Source organism: Dendropsophus ebraccatus, chromosome 9 (assembly GCF_027789765.1).
Source record: "Dendropsophus ebraccatus isolate aDenEbr1 chromosome 9, aDenEbr1.pat, whole genome shotgun sequence".
NCBI lineage: Eukaryota > Metazoa > Chordata > Amphibia > Anura > Hylidae > Dendropsophus > Dendropsophus ebraccatus.
Genome location: NC_091462.1, coordinates 64554768 through 64580895, shown reverse-complemented (window position 1 = coordinate 64580895; position 26128 = coordinate 64554768). Strand labels below are relative to the sequence as shown.

General features: G+C 44.4%; 1 protein-coding gene across 5 annotated transcripts in view; it reads left to right on the top strand.

Moving 5' to 3' along the window:
• Positions 1-26128, top strand: part of TNRC18 (trinucleotide repeat containing 18) — a 139647-nt gene that overhangs the window by 11406 nt on the left and 102113 nt on the right. For all 5 annotated transcript variants that reach the window (XM_069983549.1, XM_069983550.1, XM_069983552.1 and 2 more), the window contains exon 2: positions 25322-25540. In XM_069983549.1, the coding sequence (XP_069839650.1) occupies positions 25363-25540 (178 nt within the window). In that variant the 5' untranslated portion in view covers positions 25322-25362. The remainder of the gene's footprint in view (positions 1-25321; positions 25541-26128) is intronic.

Below are 26128 nucleotides of genomic sequence, written 5' to 3'. Positions count from 1 at the left end.
TGGGCTGGTAACGGGCAACGTGGGCTGGTAACGGGCAACGTGGGCTGGTAACGGGCAACGTGGGCTGGTAACGGGCAACGTGGGCTGGTTACGGGCAACCTGCTGTGCTTACAGACAATCTGGGATGGTTACGGGAAACGTGGGGTGGTTACGGGCAACCTGCAGTGCTTACAGACAATCTGGGGTGGATACGGGCAACGTGGGGTGGTTACGGGCAACCTGCAGTGCTTACAGACAATCTGGGGTGGTTACGGGCAACGTGGGGTGGTTACGGGCAATGTGGGGTGGTTATGGATAAACTGAAGTTCTTATAGGCAATCTGGGGTGGGTACCTGTAATCTGACATGGGCACCGCAATCTGGAGGGGGTCATTGGCAATTTGGGGTGGTCAGAGGCGACGTGCGGTGGTCAGAGGCGACGTGCGGTGGTCAGAGGCGACGTGCGGTGGTCAGAGGCGACGTGCGGTGGTCAGAGGCGACGTGCGGTGGTCAGAGGCGACGTGCGGTGGTCAGAGGCGACGTGCGGTGGTCAGAGGCAACGCGCGGTGGTTACGTGCAATATGGCATGATTACGGGGAACCTGGGGGGGTTATGTGCAACCTGGAAGGGTTACAGACAATCTGGGATTGTTACTGATAAAACTGAAGTGCTTATAGGTAATCTGGGGTGGGTACATGTAATTTGGGGTGGTTACGGGCAATCTGGAGGGGGTCACTGGCAATTTGCGGTGGTTACGGGCAACGTGCGGTGGTTACGGGCAACGTGCGGTGGTTACGGGCAACGTGCGGTGGTTACGGGCAACGTGCGGTGGTTACGGGTAATCTGGGGAGGGGTTAGGGGTAATTTGGGGAGTAAACTGCAATTATTACTATAATAAAAAGTGTGTGTTTTATTTGTATGTTTGTCACTTTTTGTACTTTATACATTCATTTTCACTGTATTACTATGATTACTGTGATAGTTTCTATCACAGTAATCATAGTTCAGTGACAGAGACCAAATTGGTCTCTGTCACTTTAAATTTTCTGAGTTGGCTGGTTGTGAAGCACATGCGCACTTCATAACCAGTCAGGACGTCGAGGAGGAAGGAGCTCCAGGAGCAGGTAACGTATATGGGGAAGGGGGGGGTGACTGGGGGACGGGGGTGACAGGGGGGGGTGGGGGGGCGACTTGGGGGGTGGGGGGACATCACTTTTTATCCCCTGTCACCAATCATTTATGGTGACAGGGGATAAAAAGTGCCGGGAGCACATGGTACAAGCGATCAGCGGTATATAGTATATACCGCTGATCGCTTGTACCGGGACCCCACAGGGGGGTCCCCGATGACTGCCCCATGCTCTCCGCTACCTCCGGTGGCGGAGAGCATGGGGCTTTCATTCATTTTAACTTTTTAATCGCTGTGAACCGACGTTAGTCGGTTCACAGCGATGGCGGCGGCCATCTTGGAAATGATGGCCGCCGGGGGAGGGGGGTTAGTGATCGCCCTACTAGGGGGGTCTGATCTGGGGTCTGATATACACTTATTTCATCTCCCCCCGCCGTAGATTCACGGCGGGGGGAGATGAAAGGTGGCGGCGGCACCGGTAATCCTCTTTACCGACGGCCGCCGCTATAACGTTAATAGCTGCGATCGTCGGTAAGGGGGGGGGGCCGGGACGGACCCCACACACTGCCCCAACCCCTCAGCTACCTCCGGTAGCCGGGGGGATGGGGTGGGGGCCGTCCCGGCCCCGCAGCCTTATTCTCTGCCATCGCCGTAAAAAGCTGATGGCAGCAGAATAAGGACCATTAGTGACCGCCGTAGAAAGCCGTAGAAAGCCGTATCGGCGGTCACTAAGGGGTTAAAATACGAGCCCATTCCACGAGATCAGTCTCAACCTCTTGGGCCGAAAGAGCATCTGCTTCGATAGAACAAATCTGCAAAGCAGCAACATGGTCGTCTCCTCATACATTTATGCGACACTATCGTCTGCAACTACAAAGCGACGAAGACTTGGCATTTGGCCGCAAAGTTCTTCAAGCAGTAGTCCCTCCCTAAGGTAAAATGTTGGTATTACTCCTATGGTGCCGTCGTGAAGGTGAGGAGAGAAAATAGGATTAGTCCTTACCGGTAAGCCGGTTTCTTCGAACCTTCACGACGGCACCAGTAACCCTCCCTAGTATTGTATATGATACTCACGTGGTGCTAGAATTACTGTTACAAAGGCACTGGTGCTGGGAGGAAGGGGAGGGGCTTTTAACCTCTCGTGCTTTTTCCTGTCTCTAGGGTACAACTCCTCCTATGGTGCCGTCGTGAAGGTTCGAAGAAACCGGCTTACCGGTAAGGACTAATCCTATTTAACATATATGTTAAACGGAAACAAAAATACAGTATGAACCTAGCATTATACTTTACATACAATGTCACGAACAAAAGAGCGCCGTATTTATATTTCCCATGTGACTCCCATCTAACACCATGATGCAGTGTTTTTTGACAAATGACATATCGTGTTTTCCCAGTATGTTACCGTGTGTTTATTTTTTTTGTTCAATATGGAAACACATTTCTTTGCATTGTTTAAGATATTTTTAATAAAACATGACATTATGTTTCATAGTTACCAGTATAATCCAGCAGATAAGGTTAATATGAAAATTTTCTGACAGCATGTAACCTGTAAATTTCAGTCTAGTTGTGGCATTACACCTACTTTCCCTGTGTGGGCTGTGGGCTAAATGAGGGGAGATTTATTGCATACCACTGGGCAGCACTATTCGGTTGGTGACTGCAGAGAGTGGAAGGGTCGTCTTGTTGGTAGCATGGTGCGGGCAAGAACGTTAAATAGGTGATATCTGCACAATCTTTACAGCGACAGCATTCCTCGCAGATGCTGCTAAAAGTCATCTTCTCTGCATATAAAGCAGTCACTTCTGGGCTTCATGGTCCTGACATGTCATTCCCCTCACCACTTCAGTTATGCTGTGAATTGTACATGCCCTGGAGTATGTGCAGTTCACAGCTAGTATGGATCCAGCATAAGGTGGTCTACTCTTCTGTACAATAATAATCTTGTGTGTCTGCGTGGTGCTGTGACACAACAACCTATTATAGATTGTGACCTTGTCTGTCAAATTGGTCATTTTAGTTGTTTTTTTTTTTTTGTTTTTTTACTAAATTAAAATATTCTTTTGTTAATCATTAGGATTGGCAGTACAACTTAGGATTGGCAGTACAACTTTCTAAAGACTTGACTCAGAGGCTGTATTCCGACGAACAACTTTACAACCCTGCAGGAATAGCCATGGGTATCCTTGCTAGGTGTAGCTGGAGCTCTGCCAGCTAATACCAGCCAGGCTTCTGATCTAATAGCCATATTTCTAATTGGATGGGGAATTCTTTGTCTTGCCATTGACACTCCTGCTCCATGATTGTTCTTTTGTGATCGTTTTTACCTCACAATTTTCTATTCCACAGCGACAAATCTGCATGTTTTGGAGTGGATTTAGATGCTACAAAAAATCTTTTGGAAAAGTTCTAAGGGGGACTTTAAATCACTGTGTAAAAAATCATTAATTTATTTCTTTAAAGGGGTAGTGCGGCGCTAAACAATTATTCACTAAATAACACACATTACAAAGTTATACAACTATGTAATGTATGTTATGTTAGTGAATCGCCCCCTTCCCCGTTTTTCCCCCCACCCACACCAGACCCGGAAGTGTAGTGCTCTATACATACCTGTCTCTTGCCGACCCCCGTCCGCCATCTTGTGCCTATGATGTCATCTTCGGACGGACGGCCGAACCGCTCCGATCGTCCCTTGTGCCGGACGCCCTCTGCCACGTCATCAGCTACTCAGCCGTGATTGGCTGAGCATAACTGTGCTCATACAAACGAACCTGCTGATATCCCTGTGCAGCTCTGTGCCTAAAGTTTCCATGATACAATATACAAGTATATCCAGAAAAAGTATCAGTATCTTGTAATATAAAAGGAAAATAAACATTTAAAAAAAAAAAGAAAAATAAAAGTGCACTCATGCCAATCAGTGAGTGAGCGATGATTCAGGAGTGCGGACACTGAGAGTGAGCTGATAAATCTGGGCCTATGGCTGACTACTCTATATCACTGGTAAAATCACAATAAAAGCACTCAGGACAGATAGATGTCCTGAGTGCTTTTATTGTGATTATGATAGCTTCTAGTCACTAGTACACTTCATCTTAGTGCACTGATTAGTGAGATAGTTAGTTAGTTCCCTTTATCTGTAGGGCTGACTATAGGAGACAGGGCAGGTTCCGGAGGGGGGGCGTCCTTTTTAGGACGTACACGCCGCCTAGGGCAAGTTTAGCTCAGGATCAAGAACAGGGCATATAGGACCCCTAGACCTGCCATACTGCACAGTCCCCGCACCTTGCCCACACATTTGTTGTTATTTTACATACAGGGCATACCAAGTGTAGGCATACTGTGATACTGTACCCCATCGGGGGAGGTCATTAATAGCGATTGTTTGTCTATCACAGATAGAATTATGTTTTCAGTGAGTATTGACAAGTCATTTTAATATTTACAATAAAGGTTAAATTTTATTTTCCCATTCTGTGATTCACTAATTGGCTGGGAATCCCTATATTTCTGTGGCAGTGATTTTGTTTTTGGATATTTTATGGCAGGATTTTGGACTCAACAGCTAACACAGAGTCATGGCTTTCTAAGGCAGGGGAGGTTTTCTCAGAGGAGAACCTTGTCCAGGACCCAGTAACCACAACCACTTTGAAAAATACATTCAGAGATTTATATTAATGCTATAAACAGAAAACCAAATCTTGGTGGGAACAACAAACATTGGACAATTACATAAAGAACAGAATTGTCCCAAAGGGTCTGAGGATCCCTTTCAGACCAGCAGATAGGGTCTGCTCACTGTCTTTGATTGAGAAGTGGGAAAAAGAAGCAACAGACAGCTCCATCAGATTTATGAGATTGTTGGTAGAGGAGGAGATAAAGATCCTTGAAAAAACATCTAAACAACTAATCGAAGCGGCGAATACAGCATTAACTTTCAAACAGGCTCCTGAATTCTCTAGACAGGAAACGTTTTTACAGAATTCAGTGGATAAATATCAAAATCTAATTCGAGAGAAAAAGCATAAACAGTTTGTCCGGGATCTGGCTGAATTTAGGGATAAAAAAGCATATAGCTTTGAAGAACAGCCGGTCCAAGAGAACCTGACAACAGATTACTCCTCATCCGAGCAAGAGATCTCCGATACTGAAGGTGCTGCCCGTGGAAGAGGGACTTTGAGGGGACAAGGAAGAGGGAGAGAAAGTGGTTATAGGAGACATAGACGTGGGACAAAATGGTCCACACGAAAACCTCCCTCTGGGTCATCATCACCCTCCTCGCAACCTTTTTTGGACAAAGGGATACCCTCGTACCCCTTACGGAATCGACGTGGCAACAACTAGACAGGAGTAATAATGAATTAGAAGTTATCAACCTCTCCACGACAGCTTACAGATCAGGAACACCAATTGCTCAAAAAGGGACTTTCTTTTGTCCCAGTTACCAAATTTAACCCCTTAGGGACCAAGCCAATTTGGGCCTTAATGACCAGGCTCATTTTTCAAAATCTGACCTGTCTCACTTTATGCGCTTATAGCTCAGTGATGCTTTAACGTATGCTAGCGATTCTGAGATTGTTTTTTCGTAACATATGGTACTTTATGTTAGTGGCAAAATTTGGTCACTGTCTTGTGTGTTTTTTGTGAAAAACATCAAAATATAATGAAAAATGTGAAAATTTTGCACTTTACGAACTTTGAAATTCTTTGCTTCTAAAAAAAAAAGGCACATGACAAAAATTAGTAAGTCACATTATCAATATGTCCTCTTTATTCTGGCTTCATTTCGTAAACATATTTCACTTTTTTAGGGTGTTAAGGGGCTTAGAAATGTATCAGCAAATTATCAAATTTTCATGTAATTTCCAAAACTGATTTTTTTAGGGACCAGTTCTTTTTTCTAAGTTGATTTAGGAGGCTTGTATGCTGGAAACCCCCATAAGTGACCCCATTTTGGAAACTAGACACCTTTAAAGAATTAATCTAGGGGTATAATGAGCATTTTAACCCTACAGGGGCTGGAGGAAAGTATTTACAATTAGGCCGGAAAAAAATGGAAAATAGAGATTTTCCAATAATTTAAGATTAAAGTATCTCCTTTTCATAATAAACATGAGAGAAAATGCACCCCAAATTTTGTAACGCAGGTTCTCCTGAGTACAATGGTACCCCATATGTGGGCGTAAACCACTGTATGGGCACACAACAGGCCTCAGAAGGAAGGGAGCGCCTATTAGCATTTCCAGTTCAGATTTTGCTGAAGAAATTTCTGAGTGCCAGGTGTGTTTGCAGAGCCCCTGTAGTGTCAGCAGAATAGAACCCCCCCCCCCCAAAAGTCACCCCATTTTGGAAAGTACACCCATCAAAGAATACATCTTGGGATGTGGTGACCATTTTGACCCCACAGGTATTAGAGGAAAGTATTCAAAAGAAGACAGTAAAAATGAAAAAACTGAATTTTTCCAATAATATGTTTGTTTAGTTTGAAATTTCTCAATTTCACAAGGAACAGGGGAGAAAACTCACCCCAATTTATGTAACGCAGGTTCTCCTGAGTAGAATGGTACCCCATATGTGGGTATAAACCACTGTGTGGGCACACAGCGGGCCTCAAAAGGAAGGGAACGCCAAGCATTTTCAGTGCATGATTTTTCTGAAGAAGTTTCTGAGCGCCAGGTGCGTTTGCAGTGCCCCTGTAATGTCTACAGAATAGAACCCCCCCCCCCCCAAAAGTCACCCCATTTTGGAAAGTACACCCCTCAAGGAATTTATCTTGGGGTGTGGTGAGCATTTTGACCCCACAGGTATTGGAGGAAAGTATTCAAAACTAGACCGTAAAAATTAAAAAATTGAATTGTTACAATAACATGTTTGTTTAGTTTGAAATTTCTCAATTTCACTAGGATTAGGGGAGAAAAAGCACCCCAAAATTTGTAACGGAGGTTCTCCTGAGTACAATGGTACCCCATATGGGGGCATAAACCACTATATGGGCACATAGAAGAGTAGCAGTGTCATTTTAGTTACAGGCAATATGTGGGTGTTTACTGGTTATCTGAGGTGGCAACAGGCAATCTGGTGGGGTTATGGGCAATCTGGGGTGGTTTTGAGCAGGCTGTGCCAATCTGGGGTGGTTACAGTCAATTTGGGGTGGTCACAGGTAATCTGGGGTGGTTATGGGCAATCTTGGGGTGTTTACTGGCTATCTGGGGTGGTGATGGGCAATCTGGGGGTGTTAACTGGCTATCTGGGTTGGTGACGGGCAATCTGGGGTGGTTGCGAGCAATCTGGGGTGGTTGCGAGCAATCTGTGGTGGTTACAGGCAATTTGGGGTAGTTACAGGCAGTCTGTGGCAATCTGGGGTGGTTACGTGCTGTCTGGAATAGTTATGGGCTATCGGGGGGATACGGGCAATCTGGGGAGATTACGGGCAGTCTGGGGTGGTGACGGGCTGTCTGGGGTGGTGACGGGCACTCTGGGGTGGTTACGGGTAATCCAGGGCACTTGACTTTGACAGGCGTAAAAAAGTGCCGGCACCATTTGGAACAAGCGATCAGTGGTATATAGTATATACCGCTGATCACTTCTACTGGGACCACACCGGGTGGTCACCGATCATTGCCCCATGCTCTCCGCCACCTCCGGTGGTGGAGAGAATGAAGCTTTGATCATTTTTAGGAATCCATCACTGTGAACAGAGTCTGTTCATAGTGATGGCGGCGGCCATCTTGGGTCAGATGGCCACCCAGGGAGGGGAGGGTCAGTGACCAAGTCACTAGGGTTAATTCTGGGGACAGGGGGGGGGACATGTTCTCATCTCCTCTCACTGTGGATTCACGGTGAGAAGAGATAAAAGCGTTCAGCTGCACTGGCAATTTCTGTTACCGGTGGCCGCCGTTATACTGATAATAACTGCGATCGCCGGTGAGGGGACTTGCCGGGACTGACCCCACACTCTGCCCCAATGCCTCAGCGACCTCCGATAGCTGAGAGGAGGAGGCTGCGGGCATTACCGGCGCCGCTGCACTATTCTGCACCATCGCCATAAAGAGCTGATGGCAACAGAATAGAGCCCATTAGTGATCGCCGTAAAATTCTGTATCGGCGGTCACTAATAACATAATACATGTATTCTCTGGGTCACTACGGTTACGGCGATACCACATTTGTGTAGGTTTTTTTTTACTATTACCGCTTTGGCGCAATAGAAACCATCTTTCTAGCAAAAACCCACAAAAACTGTTGCCGCATTGCAAGATCCATAGCGTTCTCATCTTTTGCGTGCCAGAGCTGGTTTTGGGCTTATTTTTTGTGGGAAGATCTGTAGTTTCTATTGAAACCAAGTTTTATATGTATACTTTTTGATCTCTTTTATGACGTATTTTCTAAAGTGGATTGGTAAAATACAGCTTTTCTAGTACTGTTTTTTTTAAAAAAAATTTTTACAGCGTGTGTCGTGCGATATAATTATTGATATAGTTTTATAGATTGGGTCGTTACGGACGTAACAATATCAAATGTATAGGATTTGTGTTTTTGATCACTTTTATGTAATGTTTTATAGTGTATGGGGAATGTAATGCATCTTTATTATTGGGGGGGGGGCTGTGTTGTGTTTGGTGCACACTTTTTTTTCACTTTTTTTTACTTTTACACTAGTGTACATTACTGTACACTAGTGTAAAATACTTAGATCATTGATACAATACATTGCAGTACCTGATGTACTGCAGTGTATTGTATCATGCCTCATGCTGACAGGCAATAGCCACAGCCACCCCTGTCAGCATCAGGCATCTCCATGGTGGACCCTGGGATCACCATGGAGACATCGGGACCCCGGACGGCGCCGCGGGACATCGCGATCATGTAAGTGGACCTGCAGCGCCGTCCGGGATCCACCGGGACCCGTTAAATGCCGCTGACCCGTGTGACCGCTGACACCCTCCTGTAACTGCCCGTAGCGGAGGATTCTTACAGGAGGGTGTCAGCGGTCACACTGACCTCTGATCACCCGTCCTGCAGCCGCCGCCGGGCGGTAATTTATTCCGCCGTTAAAAGGCGTACGCATCGGAATAAAGCCCATTAGTGGCCGCCGTGAAAAGGCAGCATGGCAATCACTAAGGGGTTAATTTGTTTGACTGGACCAAGGATCTAAATCTATTTTGTAGAAAACTGAGGTGGCATCGTTTTTTTCATTTTCACAACCAACATCAGTGTCGTGAAATGGGCATTTCAGAAGAAGATCTCCCGGGAGTTCTAACCGTGACAGAATTATTGGAGTCAGGGGAAAGAGATCCTGGCCTAGGACCATTTACCACCTTAAAACCAAAAAGTACAGCAATTCCCCCAGTCTCAGATACTACAAGTATTGATATATTTTTGGAGTTTGTCCTGCATAAATTGGAGGAAATGGCTAAGACCCCCCAGCGATACCACCATAACCTCACACATGAGGAAACAGACACTTATAGTTTGGAAAAGGGCGATTCTATTGTCCTAAAAGTTTAGGATAAAGGGGGGGAATTTGGTGTTGATGGATCATGAGACCTATAGAACAATGTGCCTGTCATCCTTAAGTCCAAAGAGAACTATAGGGTTTTGGACTCTGATCCCACCTCCCTCTTTATGGGCCAACTCAAACAGATCTTGGGACCAAGGTAAAGGAGAAAGCCTTATAACCGATAAGGAATATAAATTCATATGCCCAGTGACCCCCCCAGACAGAAACTTTTTACTGTCTCCCAAAAATACATAAGGGCCTTGTGCCCTTAAAAGGGAGACCAATCGTATCAGGGATTGACTCCATATGTCAAGGCGCAAGCCTCTACGTCGATCAGGTACTGAGAAAATTTGTCTTATCACTCCCCTCTCACACACGTGATACCATGGATTTGCTTAACAAAATTGAGGGGGTGGCGATTGAAGAACCTTGCCTCTTGACGTAGAGGCTTTATACAGTTCTATTCCTCATGACAAGGGTCTGCTGGGAGTCAAGCACTTTTTAAAAACCTGTGGGAATTTTTTTCAGGCACACAACAATTTCATACTTACCTTGTTGGAGTTTATACTTACCCACAATTTCTTTATGTTTGACGGGCGGACCTACCACCAACTCAGGGGGACGGCTATGGGGAGCCCTTGTGCCCCCACTTACGCAAATCTCTTCCTGGGTTAATGGGAGGACACCGTGGTCTTCCCGTCAGAAGATACTGTATGGACATCAAAAATCTTGATGTGGAATCGTTATATTGACGATGTCTTTGTGTTGTGGACCGGTACTAAGGACGAATTTGCCTCCTTCATGGAGTTCCTGAATATCAATGACATCGGGTTGAAGTTCACATATGAAATTGCCGAGCATAGCATTGCGTTCTTAGATGTGAATAACTATAAAGAACGAACATGGAGGTTTGTCCACAACCCTCTATAGAAAAGAGACGGCTACAAACAGTCTCCTTTATTGGGGTAGCCATCATCCCCAGTCCCTGAAAAGGGGGATACCTAAGGGGCAATATTTAAGGATTAAAAGAAATTGTTCCTCGGATGAGAAATTCTACAAGGAAGCAGATAAGCTCAGAGAGAGGTTCTCCTCACGAGGCTACCCACAGTGGGCCTTAAAACGATGCCAAGGATGCGAGACTGAGTGATCTACTTGTCCCTAGGACAAAAGGAGAGGGAGGCAACTTCACAAGAATTATAGGAACTTTTGATGAAAGGTCATCCCAAATTTATGAGATTTTGAACGAATTTTGGCCCATCCTTAGGGCCGATCCCAGCCTTAAAAAGGTGATACCCGAACGTCCACTTATTACGTACAGAAAGGGGCGGAGTTTGGGTGACCGCCTAGTACGGAGCCATGAGATGTACTAAGGTTAATGTAGCATCTACCACGGGTCAAACTTTCTGGTTGCGAAATTTTGCTAACTGTTGGTCTAAAGGGGTTGTCTATTTGGCACAATGCCCATGCCCCAAGGACTATATAGGCAAGACATTCCGTGAATTCAGGAGGCGTATTTGTGAGCACGTTAATGTTATTGGGCATGTCCTCAATACGCCTCTAGCGAGACATATGAATGAGATTCACGGGGGGGGATTCTACTTTATTAAATTTTGCTGTTCTGGAGGTGGTGAGACCCTCCATTAGAAAAGGAACTTTCAATAAAAAAACTCCTGCAGAAGGAGGCGCAGTGGATTTTTAGATGCAAATCCACAGCGCCAAACGGTCTGAACGAGGCCCTTTCTTTCACATGCTTTCCATATTTTTATTCAAAAGTCCCGCGGATTTCGGCACACAAATAGTGCCGTTAATAATGCTTACATAGCGGCATATACAGACGTTCAGTCTGATGCCTGATAGCTATCATGGTTGTTTTTGAGGGTAGGATGTATAGTAACCACCCAGTATTATATATACATACTTGGATAACTCTTGTTGTGCCATAAATATGACATGCTACAGTGATGCTGGTCCAGATCTGCACCTTCTAGGGAACATTACACTTGTGGGCTTATTGCCTATTGGCTTTAATTACCATTAGAAGTTAACTTCAAGTAATCATATTTTGTTCCGTTATCTACTTTATGCACTCCATCCGTGTTGTGGGAGTTCGTTCCTTTAAGACGAACTTTGTACCATCCGCGTTACATATCAGCATAGGCGGCTGTATGCTCTATCAGGGAATCAGTCGCCGATCAGAGATCCTCCATATTCCTGGGGGCTGGGATCCAGGGGGAAGTGCCTTTTATGCAGATCTGTCGCTTATCTGTAAGACGCCATGTTTTTGGTGGGTCTCAGTGTGTCTGGATTCCTTATCAGTGTAGCGATGGCTATCGAGATATTCCAGACACGCTGTCCACTCCCCTTTGAGGGGTGGGACCTGGATCTTTAAAGATCAGCGGGAACGCCGGAGAGGTGAGATAAATCATGGATATCTACCACGTCTATGGCGTTCATGCAGGACATTGCTAGCATGGACAATATCCATTATTCTAACATCGGGTCTCCTGAGGATTACAGGATATGAAACGCGTTGAGACCGCAACCGAGGGTGTTCAGATGAGTATAGAATCCAGATACATCTGAAAGTCTTATTTCCTCTATATCATTCGCTGTTTTTGACCACTAATTGCCTACACCGGTGGGGTCTGTTTGTTTCGGTGGTGATATTGGATTGCCGCGGGTATTGCTGGCTCAGGAGTTTATCGGGTGGCCATATTGCGGCATACATGCGATTTATATGTTATATCACCAAGGTATATATCTTCTGTAGCTTATGTAGTTGTTACATCTGTGTGCTCATGTGAATATGAGCGCTATATGGTAGTAATCTGGCTACCTAGAGCTCTGGGACTATAGGCTGTCTGTTTACTTTAACTGATTAACCATTGCAGTTCTGTTTGCATTGTACATCTGGATATTGAATGTCTATATATTACTCACTTTTTAATATATCTGTTTCATAGAATCTTAGTACAATTACATCACTACCGCAGTTGGTTATATATACCATTGTACCTATCAGAAATAATATACAATAATTGTACTGCATAGTTTAGAACTAGTTCCTTGTTATATTTACAGACTACCCTAGTACAGTCTCTTGCTACCCTAGTCCATCTATCTGTCCTGAGTGCTTTTATTGTGATTATGATAGCTCCTAGTCACTAGTACACTTCATCCTAGATAGTGCACTGATAAGTAAAATAGTTAGTTCCCTTTATCTATAGGACTGACTATAGGAGACAGGGCAGGTTCCCGAGCGGGGGGCGTCCTTTTTAGGACGTACACGCCATCTAAGGCAGGTTTAGCTCAGGATCAAGAACAGGGCATATAGGACCCCTAGACCTGCCATACTGCACAGTCCCCACACCTTGCCCACACATTTGTTGTTATTTTACATACAGGGCATACCGAGTGTAGGCATACTGTGATACTGTACCCCATCGGGGGAGGTCATTAATAGCGATTGTTTGTCTATCACAGATAGAATTATGTTTTCAGTGAGTATTGACAAGAGTCATTTTAATATTTACAATAAAGGTTAAATCTTAGTTTCCCATTCTGTGATACACTGCTTGGAACTCAAACTGTATTTTCAAGAAAAGTTTGCTTTGGTTCTCAAACTCTGCTCGGTTCTCAAACACTTTTCGGGCACCCAGTCTTGAAGTACTCAGTATCTGAATGTTTTTGTGAGTGTGGATGGTGGGTTGTACCTGGTGAGTTTAGCACTGGTGAGGCTTCACATACAGCACAGTACTATATAAGACTGCTGGAGTGCATATACAGTACAGTCAGTGCACCACCATCTCCCATATTTTACAGTGCTGGGATTGGGGGGGACTCTATACAGTAAAGGATGAGAGAGGAGTTAGTGACTATTGTTCTATAATTGCTGGTTCTGTTGAATGTTTCTTGTGTATAATGTACTGTACAGTATGTAGTGCTGTTTTATAATGTCCTGTACGGTATAGTGCTGTTCTGTCCTGTAGAGATTAAACTATGCACTTTTCGATGTAATATATGTGTACTGTAGGTAATTATTGGTGGGTGCTACAACCAATTAAAGGGAACCATTCACCCCGTGGCCCCCGGCAGAAACTGACATACAGTGACATAAAGGTCAATATACTTACCACATCGCTCCCGGTCCCGTCCCGGATCCCGTTGTTGACACTGAGAAATCGCCGATTCTTCTCCCGCCCATTATGGTAATGAGCTGAGATGAGTCTAACGTCCATAGGAAACGACGGACGAGTCCAACTTATTCATGAGGTCCTCTTCTCGTCGCCGCCCATCCACGCCTCCTGGAACTTGATTGACGTCTTCAGTCTTCAGTCTTCTGACGAATTCCCGCGCAGGCGCCGTTGCGATGGTCTCATCACCTCTCTGCGCCTGCGCGGTAAACAGGATACGTGTTCGAGGCATTCGGCGCACGCGCAGTAAACAGTGAAGCTGCAGAGCGGCTTCAATTGTGAACTGCGCATGCGCCGAAAACGACTGTCACGGCGCCTGCGCGGGATCCGGCGAGAAGAAAGAAGACGAGGAGGAAGAGGACCCGGCGTCAATCAAGTGTCGGAGGCGGGGAGAAGGCTGGACTTCGGACCCGGCGGCGCTCATTACCATAATGGGCGCGAGAAGAAGAATCGCCAATTTCTCCGTGTCAACAACGGGATTCGGGACGGGACCGGGAGCGATGTGGTAAGTATATTGACTTTTATGTCACTGTATGTCAGTTTCTGCCTGGGGCCAGGGGGTGAATGGTTCCCTTTAAACACATGTATATTATCTCCTATGGGAAGACACTACTTTGTTCTCAAACTGCCTTCCGGAACCAATTAAAGTGACTGTACCACCAGGCCCAGGCTGAAGCACTGGAGGCGGGCCGACCCACCCCCAGTGGGAAGAAACCCCAGCCTCTTCATGACGTGACTCAATTAGAATCAATGGAACCCTATCATAGAGGGTCTAGGGTTTCCTCTCACTAAGGCTGGGTCGGCCCGCCTCCAGTGCTTCAGCCTGGGACTGGTGGTAAGAGTCAATTAAAGTTCAAGAACCGAGGTACCACTATACTTAATTTTCACCAGGGGATTTGAGCCAAAGGAGGAACTGCTGGCAGGTCTCAAGACAGGTGAATTACCCCTAGACCACAGCCCCTACACATTTGCGGTCAGAGATTCAACTATACCTGAGTGAGCAGGAGGCCAGACCGCATTGCTTTATTACAGTTGGATTGTGCATAATCTGCTGCAAGGACAAAGTACCAAAAGTCACCATGCTCACTAGAGGACTTCAGGCTACAGCACACCGTCAGCACCTCAGGTAGGGCCCGGGAGCTGACAGATTCCCTTTAACTCTCATCCATGCGGCAAATATCTTTATACTTTTATCCTATCAACTTCATTCATCCTGGCATACTAATTGGGTTGGAAATTGGTCAGAGGAATTACACCACCAGTCCCATACCTTATTAAAGGACAAATGCCATGAAAAAAACTTTTTCCCAGTAATTGACGCACATTACAAAGTTATATAACTCTGTAATATGCTTGTAATATGCTTCAATCACCTATCTGCCTCCCCTCCCTTTCTTTTCCCCCCTCCACCCCCCACCAGGAAGTGTCCTAACTCACACAGACCTAATTACTGTCGTCACCGTCACCAAGCTCCTCTCTCAGCTCCTTCTCCTGTTACAGCAGACACCCCCCCCTTTCCCCTGCCTTGTCAGCTTGCTCAGCTCCCATTGGCTGAACAACTGCAAGCCATCACTTGGACTGGAGACCGGGGGCTGCTGTAACAGGACCTAGAGAAGCCCTCCTGCTGATCTCATCCTCACAAGAAGGAGCTGCCCGGTGACTGTGACGACAGTCATTAGGTCTGTGTGAGTTAGGACACTTCCTGGTGGGGGGTGGAGGGGGGAAAAGACAGGGAAGGGAGGCAGATAGGTGATTGAAGCATATTACAGAGTTCTATAACTTTGTAATGTGCTTCAATTACTGGGAAAAAGTTTTTCATGGCACTTGTCCTTTAATTTTTCCAGGGCATCCTCTATGTGCCACAAATTGGATCTGGGGTGCCTACATCCGTGACACTCCTCCGTTTGGTACCGTCCCATTCTGTACATGCGTACTGGCGTAAGATAACATTGATACGTAATGAATAATTGGGTAATGTGATTATTAGCAGCTGGTGACAAATATAGATGAGATGAAAGGGCGTCCGACCACCTCATTTTCCTCCAAGCTTCCCAAGTCCTGCCTCCATCTATCCTCCACTGTAAGCGACGTAGTTGTGATTTTATTATCAATCAGGAAAGTGTACACAGCTGAAATAAGCCCTCTAGGGCCCTGGGACTTAACCCCTTAAGGACCGGGCCAATTTTGTTTTTTGCGTTTTCGTTTTTTCCTCCTTGTGCTTAAAAGGCCATAGCCCTTATGTTTTTGCAGTGACGGGCTGAATTTTTTTTATAAAGTGCACTGCAAAAGCAGGAAAAAATTCAATGTGTGGTAAAATTGAAAAAAAAAAAAAAAAAAAAAAAGCAAAAAAAAATTTGGGGTATTTGTTTTTACGCCATTCGCCCTGGGGTAAAACTGACTAGTTATATATAACATTATAACTTTTCTTGTATGTGATGGCTTGTAAAAAATTCAAACCATTGTTAACAAAAATATAATCCTTTTAAAATTGCTCCATTCACAGGCTCATAACGCTTTTATCCTTGGGTCTATGGGGCTGTGTGAGGTGTAATTTTTTGCGACATGATGTTTACTTGCTATCGGTACCTTGACTGCGCATATGCGACTTTTTGATCTCTTTTATTACAATTTTTCTGGATTTGATGCAACCAAACATGCACAATTTTGCACTTTGGGATTTTTTTGCGCTTACACCATTTACCGTGCGAGATCAGGAATGTGATAAATTAATCGTTCGGGCGATTATGCACGCGGCGATACCAAACATGTTTATTTAGTTTATTTATTTATTTTTATTTATAACATGGGAAAAGGGGGGTGATTCAAACTTTTATTAGGGGAGTCTTTTTTATTAACACACTTTTTTTTTACACTTATACTAGAAGCCCCCCTGGGACCAGGGAACGGCTGCATCAGGTAATCGGATGCAGCAATCATCTTTGACAGCTTCATCTGATTACTGTATTAGCGGGCACGGCGATCGTACCGTGGCCACTAATAGCCGCGGTCCCGGGCTACATGCAGCACCCGGGACCGTGGCGGTTCAGAGCGTGCGGCCCCGCTCTGAACACCGTTACCGACTGCAGGGTGTAAATATACGCCCACGGTCGTTAAGGGGGTTAAACACCCCTATAAAGTTAGTTAGAAAAGGGTAAATTCTGTCCTGGAAATTGTGTATGAAATGTTTGACGAAGTTGAAGATACCTATACATGTAACTTTTGGGTAATTTGAATTTGTCTTGCATATGCTGGAAGGTACAAAACACCTGGGGGGGGGAGAATTTATGAAGAACGACATACAAGTACACAGGTCTTATATTAGGCCCCGTCCCCTTTTCCCAGGCAGGGTTCACTAAGATGTGACTTAACTTCTAGAAGATTTATGACATAAGAACAGCATAGCCGTCTATGATAGGCCATGACTTAATGTTGTGCCATGCTTTTGGTTGGGCTTTATAAAGCAAACTCAGCTTCGAGTCTGAGGACCAGCTGCTATCAGCAGTGGGTCCTCATTGTCCGTGGCAGGAAGCAGCGATCACTCTGCTGCCTGTCATTAAGCTCCTGAAAGTGCAAGTGCAGGAGCAGCTCCTGTCACTTTCTGATCGAGACCCCTGCAGTGTAACTTCAGTTTTTTCCCTGACTGCTGGAGCTCTTATACTTACCTCCATGCAGTCTGATCATAGCTATGCTATACACTCACGTAGCATTCACCAATGTAAGCAATTTATTGATTGCATCTAATAGACCCCTAGGTGTTTTAACCCCCAGATGACCCTGGGCGTACCGCTATGTCCTTTCCTATGAGGTGCGCTCCGGAGCAGAGCGTGCTTAATAGGAGGTGGGGGCCGGCTGCAGTGAGCAGCCGGGCCCTCAGCATTAATGACAGGCTGCAGCGTGTCATTAACCCCTTAAACACCGCAACCGCTGCATATGTTTAAGTGTAAGTGACAGGGGCAGTCCCGATTGTTTTAACGGACCGACGGAGGTCTCTCACCTTCCTCCGTGCGGGCCGATGGCGCTCTGTTAAATGAGTCTGCCACGGCAGGCTTAATCAGCAGAGCGCCTATTACACTGACCAGTGCTATGCCTATGGCAAAGCAATGATAAATGTGCATAATCTAACAATTGTATGTAAAAGTCCTCCAAGGGGACTTAAACTTGTGAAAAAAATGAATAAATAAAAATGTCTTTAAGTACCCCAAAGCCCCTCCCCCAAAAAACGTTTAAATAACCCCCCTTTCCCATTATATAAATAAAACATATAAAAATAAAGATACATTGGCAGTGTGGGTGGGGCTAAGTGACGCTGTGGCCATGAAGCCCTGCCCAGGTAGCACAATCTGCAGATCCACTTTTTACTGGAACAAGCACCATGATGTATTATATAAAATGAGGTATGAAAACTGCTAAATTTACCCTTTACACCTGTGTAGAGAAGTCCATAATGAAAAAAGGGTCACCTCAATCTAAACAAATATATTTCTGGACAATTTCTTTTTTCCATTTATTATGGCCTAATGATAAATACTTTCCTCAAGCACCTGTAGGGTCAAAATTCTCATTATACCCCTATATTCTTTTAAGGTGTGTAGTTTGCAAAATGAGGCCACTTATGGTGGTGGTCAGCATACAAGCCTCCTAAATCCTTGACATTCCTTGATAAAGCGAACGCGAAACGTGCGTAGGGTGAGTAGGTAGAGGGGACATCACATGTATATGCAGTTACCAGTGGTAAATGTGTGTTTATGTATATAGGTATATACTTTTCTGTATTCATCAATTTTGTTGTGGATTTGGTATACACTAATTTAACTTAAGTTGAACCCTCTTTATTGGGTCGGTTACTTTATTATTTATAGCACATTTAGAAATATATTTTGTATTACATCCACATTTTTTATATTGCTTTATACATTAACAATACACTTGGTTTCATTTAGTCACATACTGGTATTTGCTTGTACGTATACACACAAATACATATATATTTATTTATATATTTATCATGAATATGTGCAATATACTATTATACAAGGATATGTTAATCTGATGTATGTCCCCTCTCCCCAATTTTTGGTGTATGATACTGTTTTTTTTGCCTTCTGTTTTTAATGTAATTTTTTAACTGTGTAATAAAGTTTTATTGTGATATATTATTTATTGTCTAGCAAGAATTCTTTTGGATCCCTTGTGTGGATTCCTTTTTTTGTATGCTAAGTTGCGTTTTTTGCGTATAGGACAGAATATTTAGGGCGTCTTGTGGTATATAACCTGTGTAGAGATGTCAAAATGCACAAAGGAAGTGACAGTGTCCCTTTAAGGACAGAGCAAATTTCGTTTTTTGCGTTTTCATTTTTTTTACTCCTTGTGCTTAAAAGGCCATAGTACTTGCATTTTTCCACCTAGAACCCCACATGAGCCCTTATTTTTTGCGTCAATAATTGTACTTTGCAATGATATGCTGAATTTTTTCATAAAGTACAATGGAAAACCAGAAAAAAAATAAATGCGCGGTGAAATTGAAAAAAACCCCTCATTTTGTTTATTTGGGGGGTATTTGTTTTACGCCATCCGCCCTGGGGTAAAACTGACTTGTTATATATGTTCCTCAAGTTGTTACGATTAAAACGATATGTAACATGTATAACTTCTCTTTTATCTGATGGCCTGTAAAAAATTCAAACCATTGTTAACAAATATATGTTCCTTAAAATCGCTCTATTCCCAGGCTTATAACGCTTTTATCCTTTGGTCTATGGGGCTGTGTGAGGTGTCATTTTTTGCGCCATGATGTTTACTTTCTATCGGTACCTTGATTGCGCATATGCGACTTTTTGATCGCTTTTTATTACAATTTTTCTGGATTTGATGCGACCAAAAATGCGCAATTTTGCACTTTGGGATTTATTTGCGCTTACGCCGTTTACCGTGCGAGATCAGGAATGTTATAAATTAATAGTTTGGGCGATTACACACGTGGCGATAGCAAACATGTTTATTAATTTATTTTTATTTCTAACCTGGGAAAAGTGTGGTGATTCAGACTTTTATTAGGGGAGGGGGCTTTTTATTGACAACACTTTTTTTTTTTTTTTTTTTTACACTTATACTAGAAGCCCTTTATACTAGAAGTCTGATCTCTCATTGAGATCTTTGCTGTATACTTATACAGCAAAGATCAATGAGATCGGCACTCGTTTGCTTTCGGCTGCTTCAGCCGAAAACAAACGAGTGCCGAGCCGGGCACAGCGCCATTTTGGCGGAGACCCGGCCGGCTTCAGTCACGGAGATCGCTCCTCCAGGACAACGTCCCGGGGGAGCGATCTCCGCCACTAGACACCAGGGAATAGCACCAGGGAACTTTTGACAGCTGCATCTGATTACCTTATTAGTGTGAACGGCGATCGGACCGTGCCCGCGAATAGCCGCGGCACCCGGGATCGCGACGGTTTAGAGTGGGGTTGCCATGCGTAAATATACGCCCTTTTTCGTTAAGGGGTTAAAGTGCATTGCATAGACAAGAAACCTCCTGAAAAGTTTATTATAATTTTTTTTTTTTTTTTTAATTTTAACCCATAAATTATATTTTTGGGGTTCAGTCATACATTTTATGGTAAATTGAAAGACGCTGTTACAAAGTCCACTTGTTCCAAGACAAAACAAGCCCTTATATGGCCCTGTAGAAGTAGAAATAAAAGCGCTATAGCTCAGAAGGCAAAGAGGAGAAAATAAAAATGCAAAAATAAAAATTTGCCTGGTCACTTTGCGACAGTGGCAGAATACTCCAAAAACCTGTAGGTAAGCAGTGCTCTTATGACACTTATCTTTTAATTTCTACTTACAGAGCACTTCGCAGAACCAGTACCCATTTCCCAATGCAATGCAAATTTATTATAAACATGCTCAGGATGCAGACAGTGGGTGACTATTGTTTCGCGCTACTTCATGTGCTTCATCCTAGCCCTCACTGCTATGTTTCAGAGAAATCCTGTCTTAAACCAGGAACAGGGTGAAAAGTCTGGGTGGCCAGTACAGACTATGACTGAAAGGTCTCTCCCTATACACAAATAGAGAGAGAGAGAAATCAATCAAACCCTGACAGGCATGAAGAAGCTGCAGACCTACATTTTCATTTTTCGGCCCGATAATACCTGTAAACGAGCAGCGATCTGCTAGATCGTTGCTCGTTTACTGGGCCTATTACACGATGAGAGATCAGAGATCAGAGTGTATATACTAGAAGTCCCCTAGGAGGGCTTCTAGTATATGTGTAAAAAAAATAAATAAAGTGTTGTTGTCAATAAAAAGCCCCCTCCCCTAATAAAAGTCTGAATCACCCCCCTTTTCCCAGGTTATAAATAAAAGTAAATAAATAAATAAACATGTTTGCTATCGCCGCGTGCGTAATCGCCCGAACTATTAATTAATCACATTCCTGATCTCGCACGGTAAATGGCGTAAGCGCAAAAAAATCCCAAAGTGCAAAATTGCGCATTTTTGGTTGCATCAAATCCAGAAAAATTGTAATAAAAAGCGATCAAAAAGTCGTATATGCGCAATCAAGGTACCGATAGAAAGAACACATCATGGCGCAAAGAATGACACCTGAAACAGCCCCATAGACCAAAGGATAAAAGCGCTATAAGCCTGGGAATGGAGCGGCTTTAAGTGACGTATATTTGTTGACAATGGTTTAAATTTTTTACAGGCCATCCGATACAATATAAGTTATACATGTTACATATCGTTTTAATCAGAACGACTTGAGGAACGTGCATAACAAGTCAGTTTTACCCCAGGGCGAATGGCGTAAAAACACATTTCCCTCAAATAAACAAAATGCGTTTTTTTTTTTCAATTTCACCACACTTTTAATTTTTTTCTGGTTTCGCAGTGTACTTTATGCAAACATTCAGCCTGTCATTGCAAAGTACAATTAGTGACGCAAAAAATAAGGGCTCATGTGGGTTTCTAGGTGGAAAAATGCAAGTGCTATGGCCTTTGATGCACAAGGAGGAAAAAACGAAAACGCAAAAATCGAAATTGGCTCTGTCCTTAAGGGGTTAAAGTGACACTGTCACCCCCTTTTTGCATTCTGCCTTCTCTATACAGATGTAAAAGTAAATTTAGCAGTTTTCACACCTTATTTTATATCATACGTCATGGTGCTTTTTTCAGTAAAAAGTGATCTTTTGATTGCAGATTGTGCTAAGTGGGCGGGGCTTCATGGCAACAGCGCCACTGCTGACCACACCCCTCAATGATGTCAAAGGTACATAGGCCCCACCCCATTGCAGACCATTGAAACAGGCTGGCCTAAAGGTCTAGGTCCCACCCCCTCTAGGTCAGCCCATACCAATGGACATCGAGGGGGTGGGGCCTATGTCAGTGACACCATAGGGGCGGAGTCAACTGTAGTGATGTGGGCGGGGTAAGAGACATTGTTGTGTTAAGCCCTGCCCACTTAGCACAATCTGCAGTTGATAAAAGATCACTTTTGAACAAGCACCATGACGTATGGAAACTGCTAAATTTACCCGTTACACCTGTGAAGAGAAGTCAGAATGCAAAAAGGGGGTTACAGTGTCACTTTAAATCTGTGTACCTCCTGTGACTGTGGGATAGTGATGCACGATGCACCGAAATATCGATACTACTATCGATATTTCAGGCAGAAAAACGGTTCGGTACCAGGATTTCCTGGTATCGAAACTTTGTTAAGTTGCGTAATAGCGCAACTTAACATGAAGTGTTCAGAGAACACTGCCGGCGACTAACTGAGCGCCGGCTATGTTCTCTGGGTACTGCACCCTGGTGTCCCCTCCTCCGCCCGCGCGCTCTCAGCTCCCGACGGCGCGGAATTCAAATAGCCGGCACATAGCGATCGCTAGTGTCGGCTATTTGTACATGCCGCTGTCACAACTGACAGCGGCATTTAATCCCTCCCAAGTCGCTCCATATGCAGCAGGGGTCTGCTGCATATGGAGTGGCCCCCACTGCTAATGACTGCGGCCCGCAGTCATTAAACCATTATCAGTCTCCCCACCCCGGGACCGGCTGGTGCAGCGGCGTCCCCCGCACCCTCCAGTTCTCTACGTTCCAGGAGCCGCCGGTGCAGCGGGGGTCCCCTGCACACTCCAGGACCCACTAATACAGCGGGGTTCCCTGCACCCTTTAGCTCTCCCACCAGGACCTGCCGCTGCAGTGGGGTCCCTCCACAATCCTGTCGCCGTCCCCCCAGGGTCCGCCGGCACAGTGGAACAACTCCCAGCATATCTTTTTGTGGGGAGTTGTGCACAAGGAGGTACGCTGGGAGTTGTCAGGAGGTTGCTGCTGCACTACAACTCCCAGCAGCATACCTCGTTGTGCACTAGTACAACCCACAGCTTACCTCTTTGTGCACAAGGAAGTATGCTGGGAGTTGTAGTGCACAAGGTGGTATGCTGCTGGGAGTTGTTGTGCCAGGAGGTTGCTGCTGCACAACTGAAACTCCCACCATATCTCCTTGTGCACTACAACTCCCCATAAGAAGGTTTGCTGGGTGTTGCAGTTGTACATTAGCAGCCTCCTTGTGCACTATAAGTTCCAGCATACCTCAGTGTCCACTACAACTCCCAGCATACCTTCTTGTGGGGAGTTGCAGTACACAAGGAGGTATGTGGGGGTTTTAGTGCATACGAAGGTATGCTGGGAGTTGTGTCAGGAGGTTGCTAATGCACAACTGCAACCCCCAGCATACCTTCTTGTGGGGCGTTGTAGTGCACAAGGAGGTAGGTTGGGAGTTGTAGTGCACAAGGAGGTAGGTTGGGAGTTGTAGTGCACAAAGAGGTATGCTGGGAGTTGCAGTTGTGCAGCAGCCTCCTGACACAACATGCCAGCATACCTCCTTATGCACTACAACTCCCAGCATACCTCCCTGTGCACTACAACTCCCAACCTACCTCCTTGTGCACTACAACTCCCAGCTTACCTTATGTACTACAACTCCCAGCATACCTCCTTGTGCACAACTCCCCACAAGAAGGTATGCTGGTACTTGTAGTGCATAAGAAGGTATGCTGGGAATTGTAGTGCATAGGGAGGTATGCTGCGAGGTAGAGGGGAAATAAAGTGGGTTTTTAAAAAAAAAATAATAATAAAAATAATAAAGGTTCCAAAAATCTCCCTTTTCCCTTTTTTTATTTCAAAATAAGTAAAAAAAAAAAAAAAAAGGAACATGCATGTATTTTGCTACCATTGCATGCATAATTGTCAGAACTATAAAATGTATCCAAAGTGATCAAAAAGTCAGATAAATAAAAATGTTGTACATAGGGGCATCATATTCGCAGTCTGGGCGGGGGGAAATTACAGTATATTTGTATTTTTACATTTTTTTTTCCCCAAACTTTATTTAGTATCGAGTATCGAAATAAGAAAGCTGGTATCGGTATCGAACTTAAAATTCTGGTATCGTGACATCCCTACTGTGGGACACTGTCAGAGATATGAAGGTGTGTGCAGGGCTTGCACCAGTTTTGTAGGCAGGGTGAGGTGCCTATTTCTGTTGGGGCCTTCAGAGCACTGCAGACAATGATATGTTGCTGTTTGGTGGTTGCTAAAAAGAAGAGAGAGGGGAAACTGGGAATAACCCCTTCGGCTCCCGCCCAGCTCCTGCTCCGCAGCATGTATACATTACCTCTCCTTGCTGCCCGGGGTCTCGTACTGCTCTCCGGCCCAGCCAATCAGTGGCTGAAGCTGGGCAACACACTGATTGGCTGGGCAGGAGAGCAGTACGCTGGGACCCCGTGCAGCAAGGAGAGGTAATGTATACACGCTGCGGGGCAGGAGCCAAAGGGGTTAAGGGGGCGGCAGAATTACATACTCGCAGCGGTTTTTCAGACAGCTGTAAGTATGTAGTGACAGGGAACTGCCAGGACCTGCCAGACTCACAGCGAGATTCATGCTGCGAGTCTGTACGAGTGGACAGACCCTACGTCTGTTTTTGTGTAGCACTGATTGGAGTTCCCTAGCAATCTTTTGTAGGATCTCCAGCTGTTGATTGAAGCCGGATCCAGTTCTGGGAAACTGCGAGAAGCTTCCATTATTTCCCAGTATCTGGGGCTGCATGGAGCAGAGCAAACTTCAAAGGCCGCAGCTTGATGAACAGAATGCAGATAAGAAAAAAGCGCTTCGCTTTGTTTCTACTGTACATTTTCCCATTTCTACTGACCAGTATACAGATTTTATCTGCATGATATCTTTATACTTTATGTATGCAGCTGCAATAACTATTACACAATGTGAAGAAACATAAGTGTTTTACAAAATGCTGTAAGTGCTATCTGTATATTTTCTGTGCAAATCTGGGTCAAGTGATATTGGTATATAGGCAGCACCACTTCATATGCCAACATGGCTGATTAGGAAAAAGGATCCTGTCTTGGCCATTTAATAATTGACTGCGTCGGTTCTTTTGCCTTAAACCTAGTAAAATTGCTTTATACTAGAATTTTTTCTATTTTTTTATTAGTATCTCTGGACCATGGTGCGATATAAGTATCCTGTATAAAGATGGATGGCCGTGAATTTGTAAATATGCCACCCTTGGGGTTGTCAGGCCTGTCCTTGGAGGCGGGGCGTGTTTCATCTGGAAATACTGGAGGGCGTCTTATGCCATCTACTGGGCAACTACCTCCGTTCTGTACAACAAAGTATTACCCATCGCCTCTTGGACTCCACTCACAGTCAGGTAAGGCACATATTTAAGATTTATGGAAGTTGGCGTAGGTTTGTTTGATTCTCCTTAGTTGGGGTTTAGTTAGTAGGTAAAGGAGCCTATAGCCATGTAGCCTAGAAGAATTTGGATCGGAAGGTTGATTCGGAATGATGCACATGCAAATGTTGATGCTATAGAAATAAATATTATTGTTATTAGCATCTGCATATATGTAGTGTTGAATATTATATACTATATACATCATAAGAAGTGACCCAAATGTATTCTAACACTATAAAACTGTAAAATGTTTACCTAGATATCCTTCCCTAGTACTAAGTAAGGGTGGATGCTGTCTTGCTAAATGTATTTCTTAGAAGTTATTGTGCTAGCGGCACATATCAGTACACACATACCCTCCATTGGTCTTAATTCACCTACATGCCACACTTTTGAGTTGCAGTAGCTTAGAAATAGTAAGGAATCTTTTTAGCAAACAACAGGACCAAATTGTAATTTGAAAAATGAATACTTAATGAAATTTAACCCCTTTCCAAAGCTTGACTCATGTGTCATGATGTTGAAAAGCATGTTTAGAGCACACCTAAAATAAAAAGGATT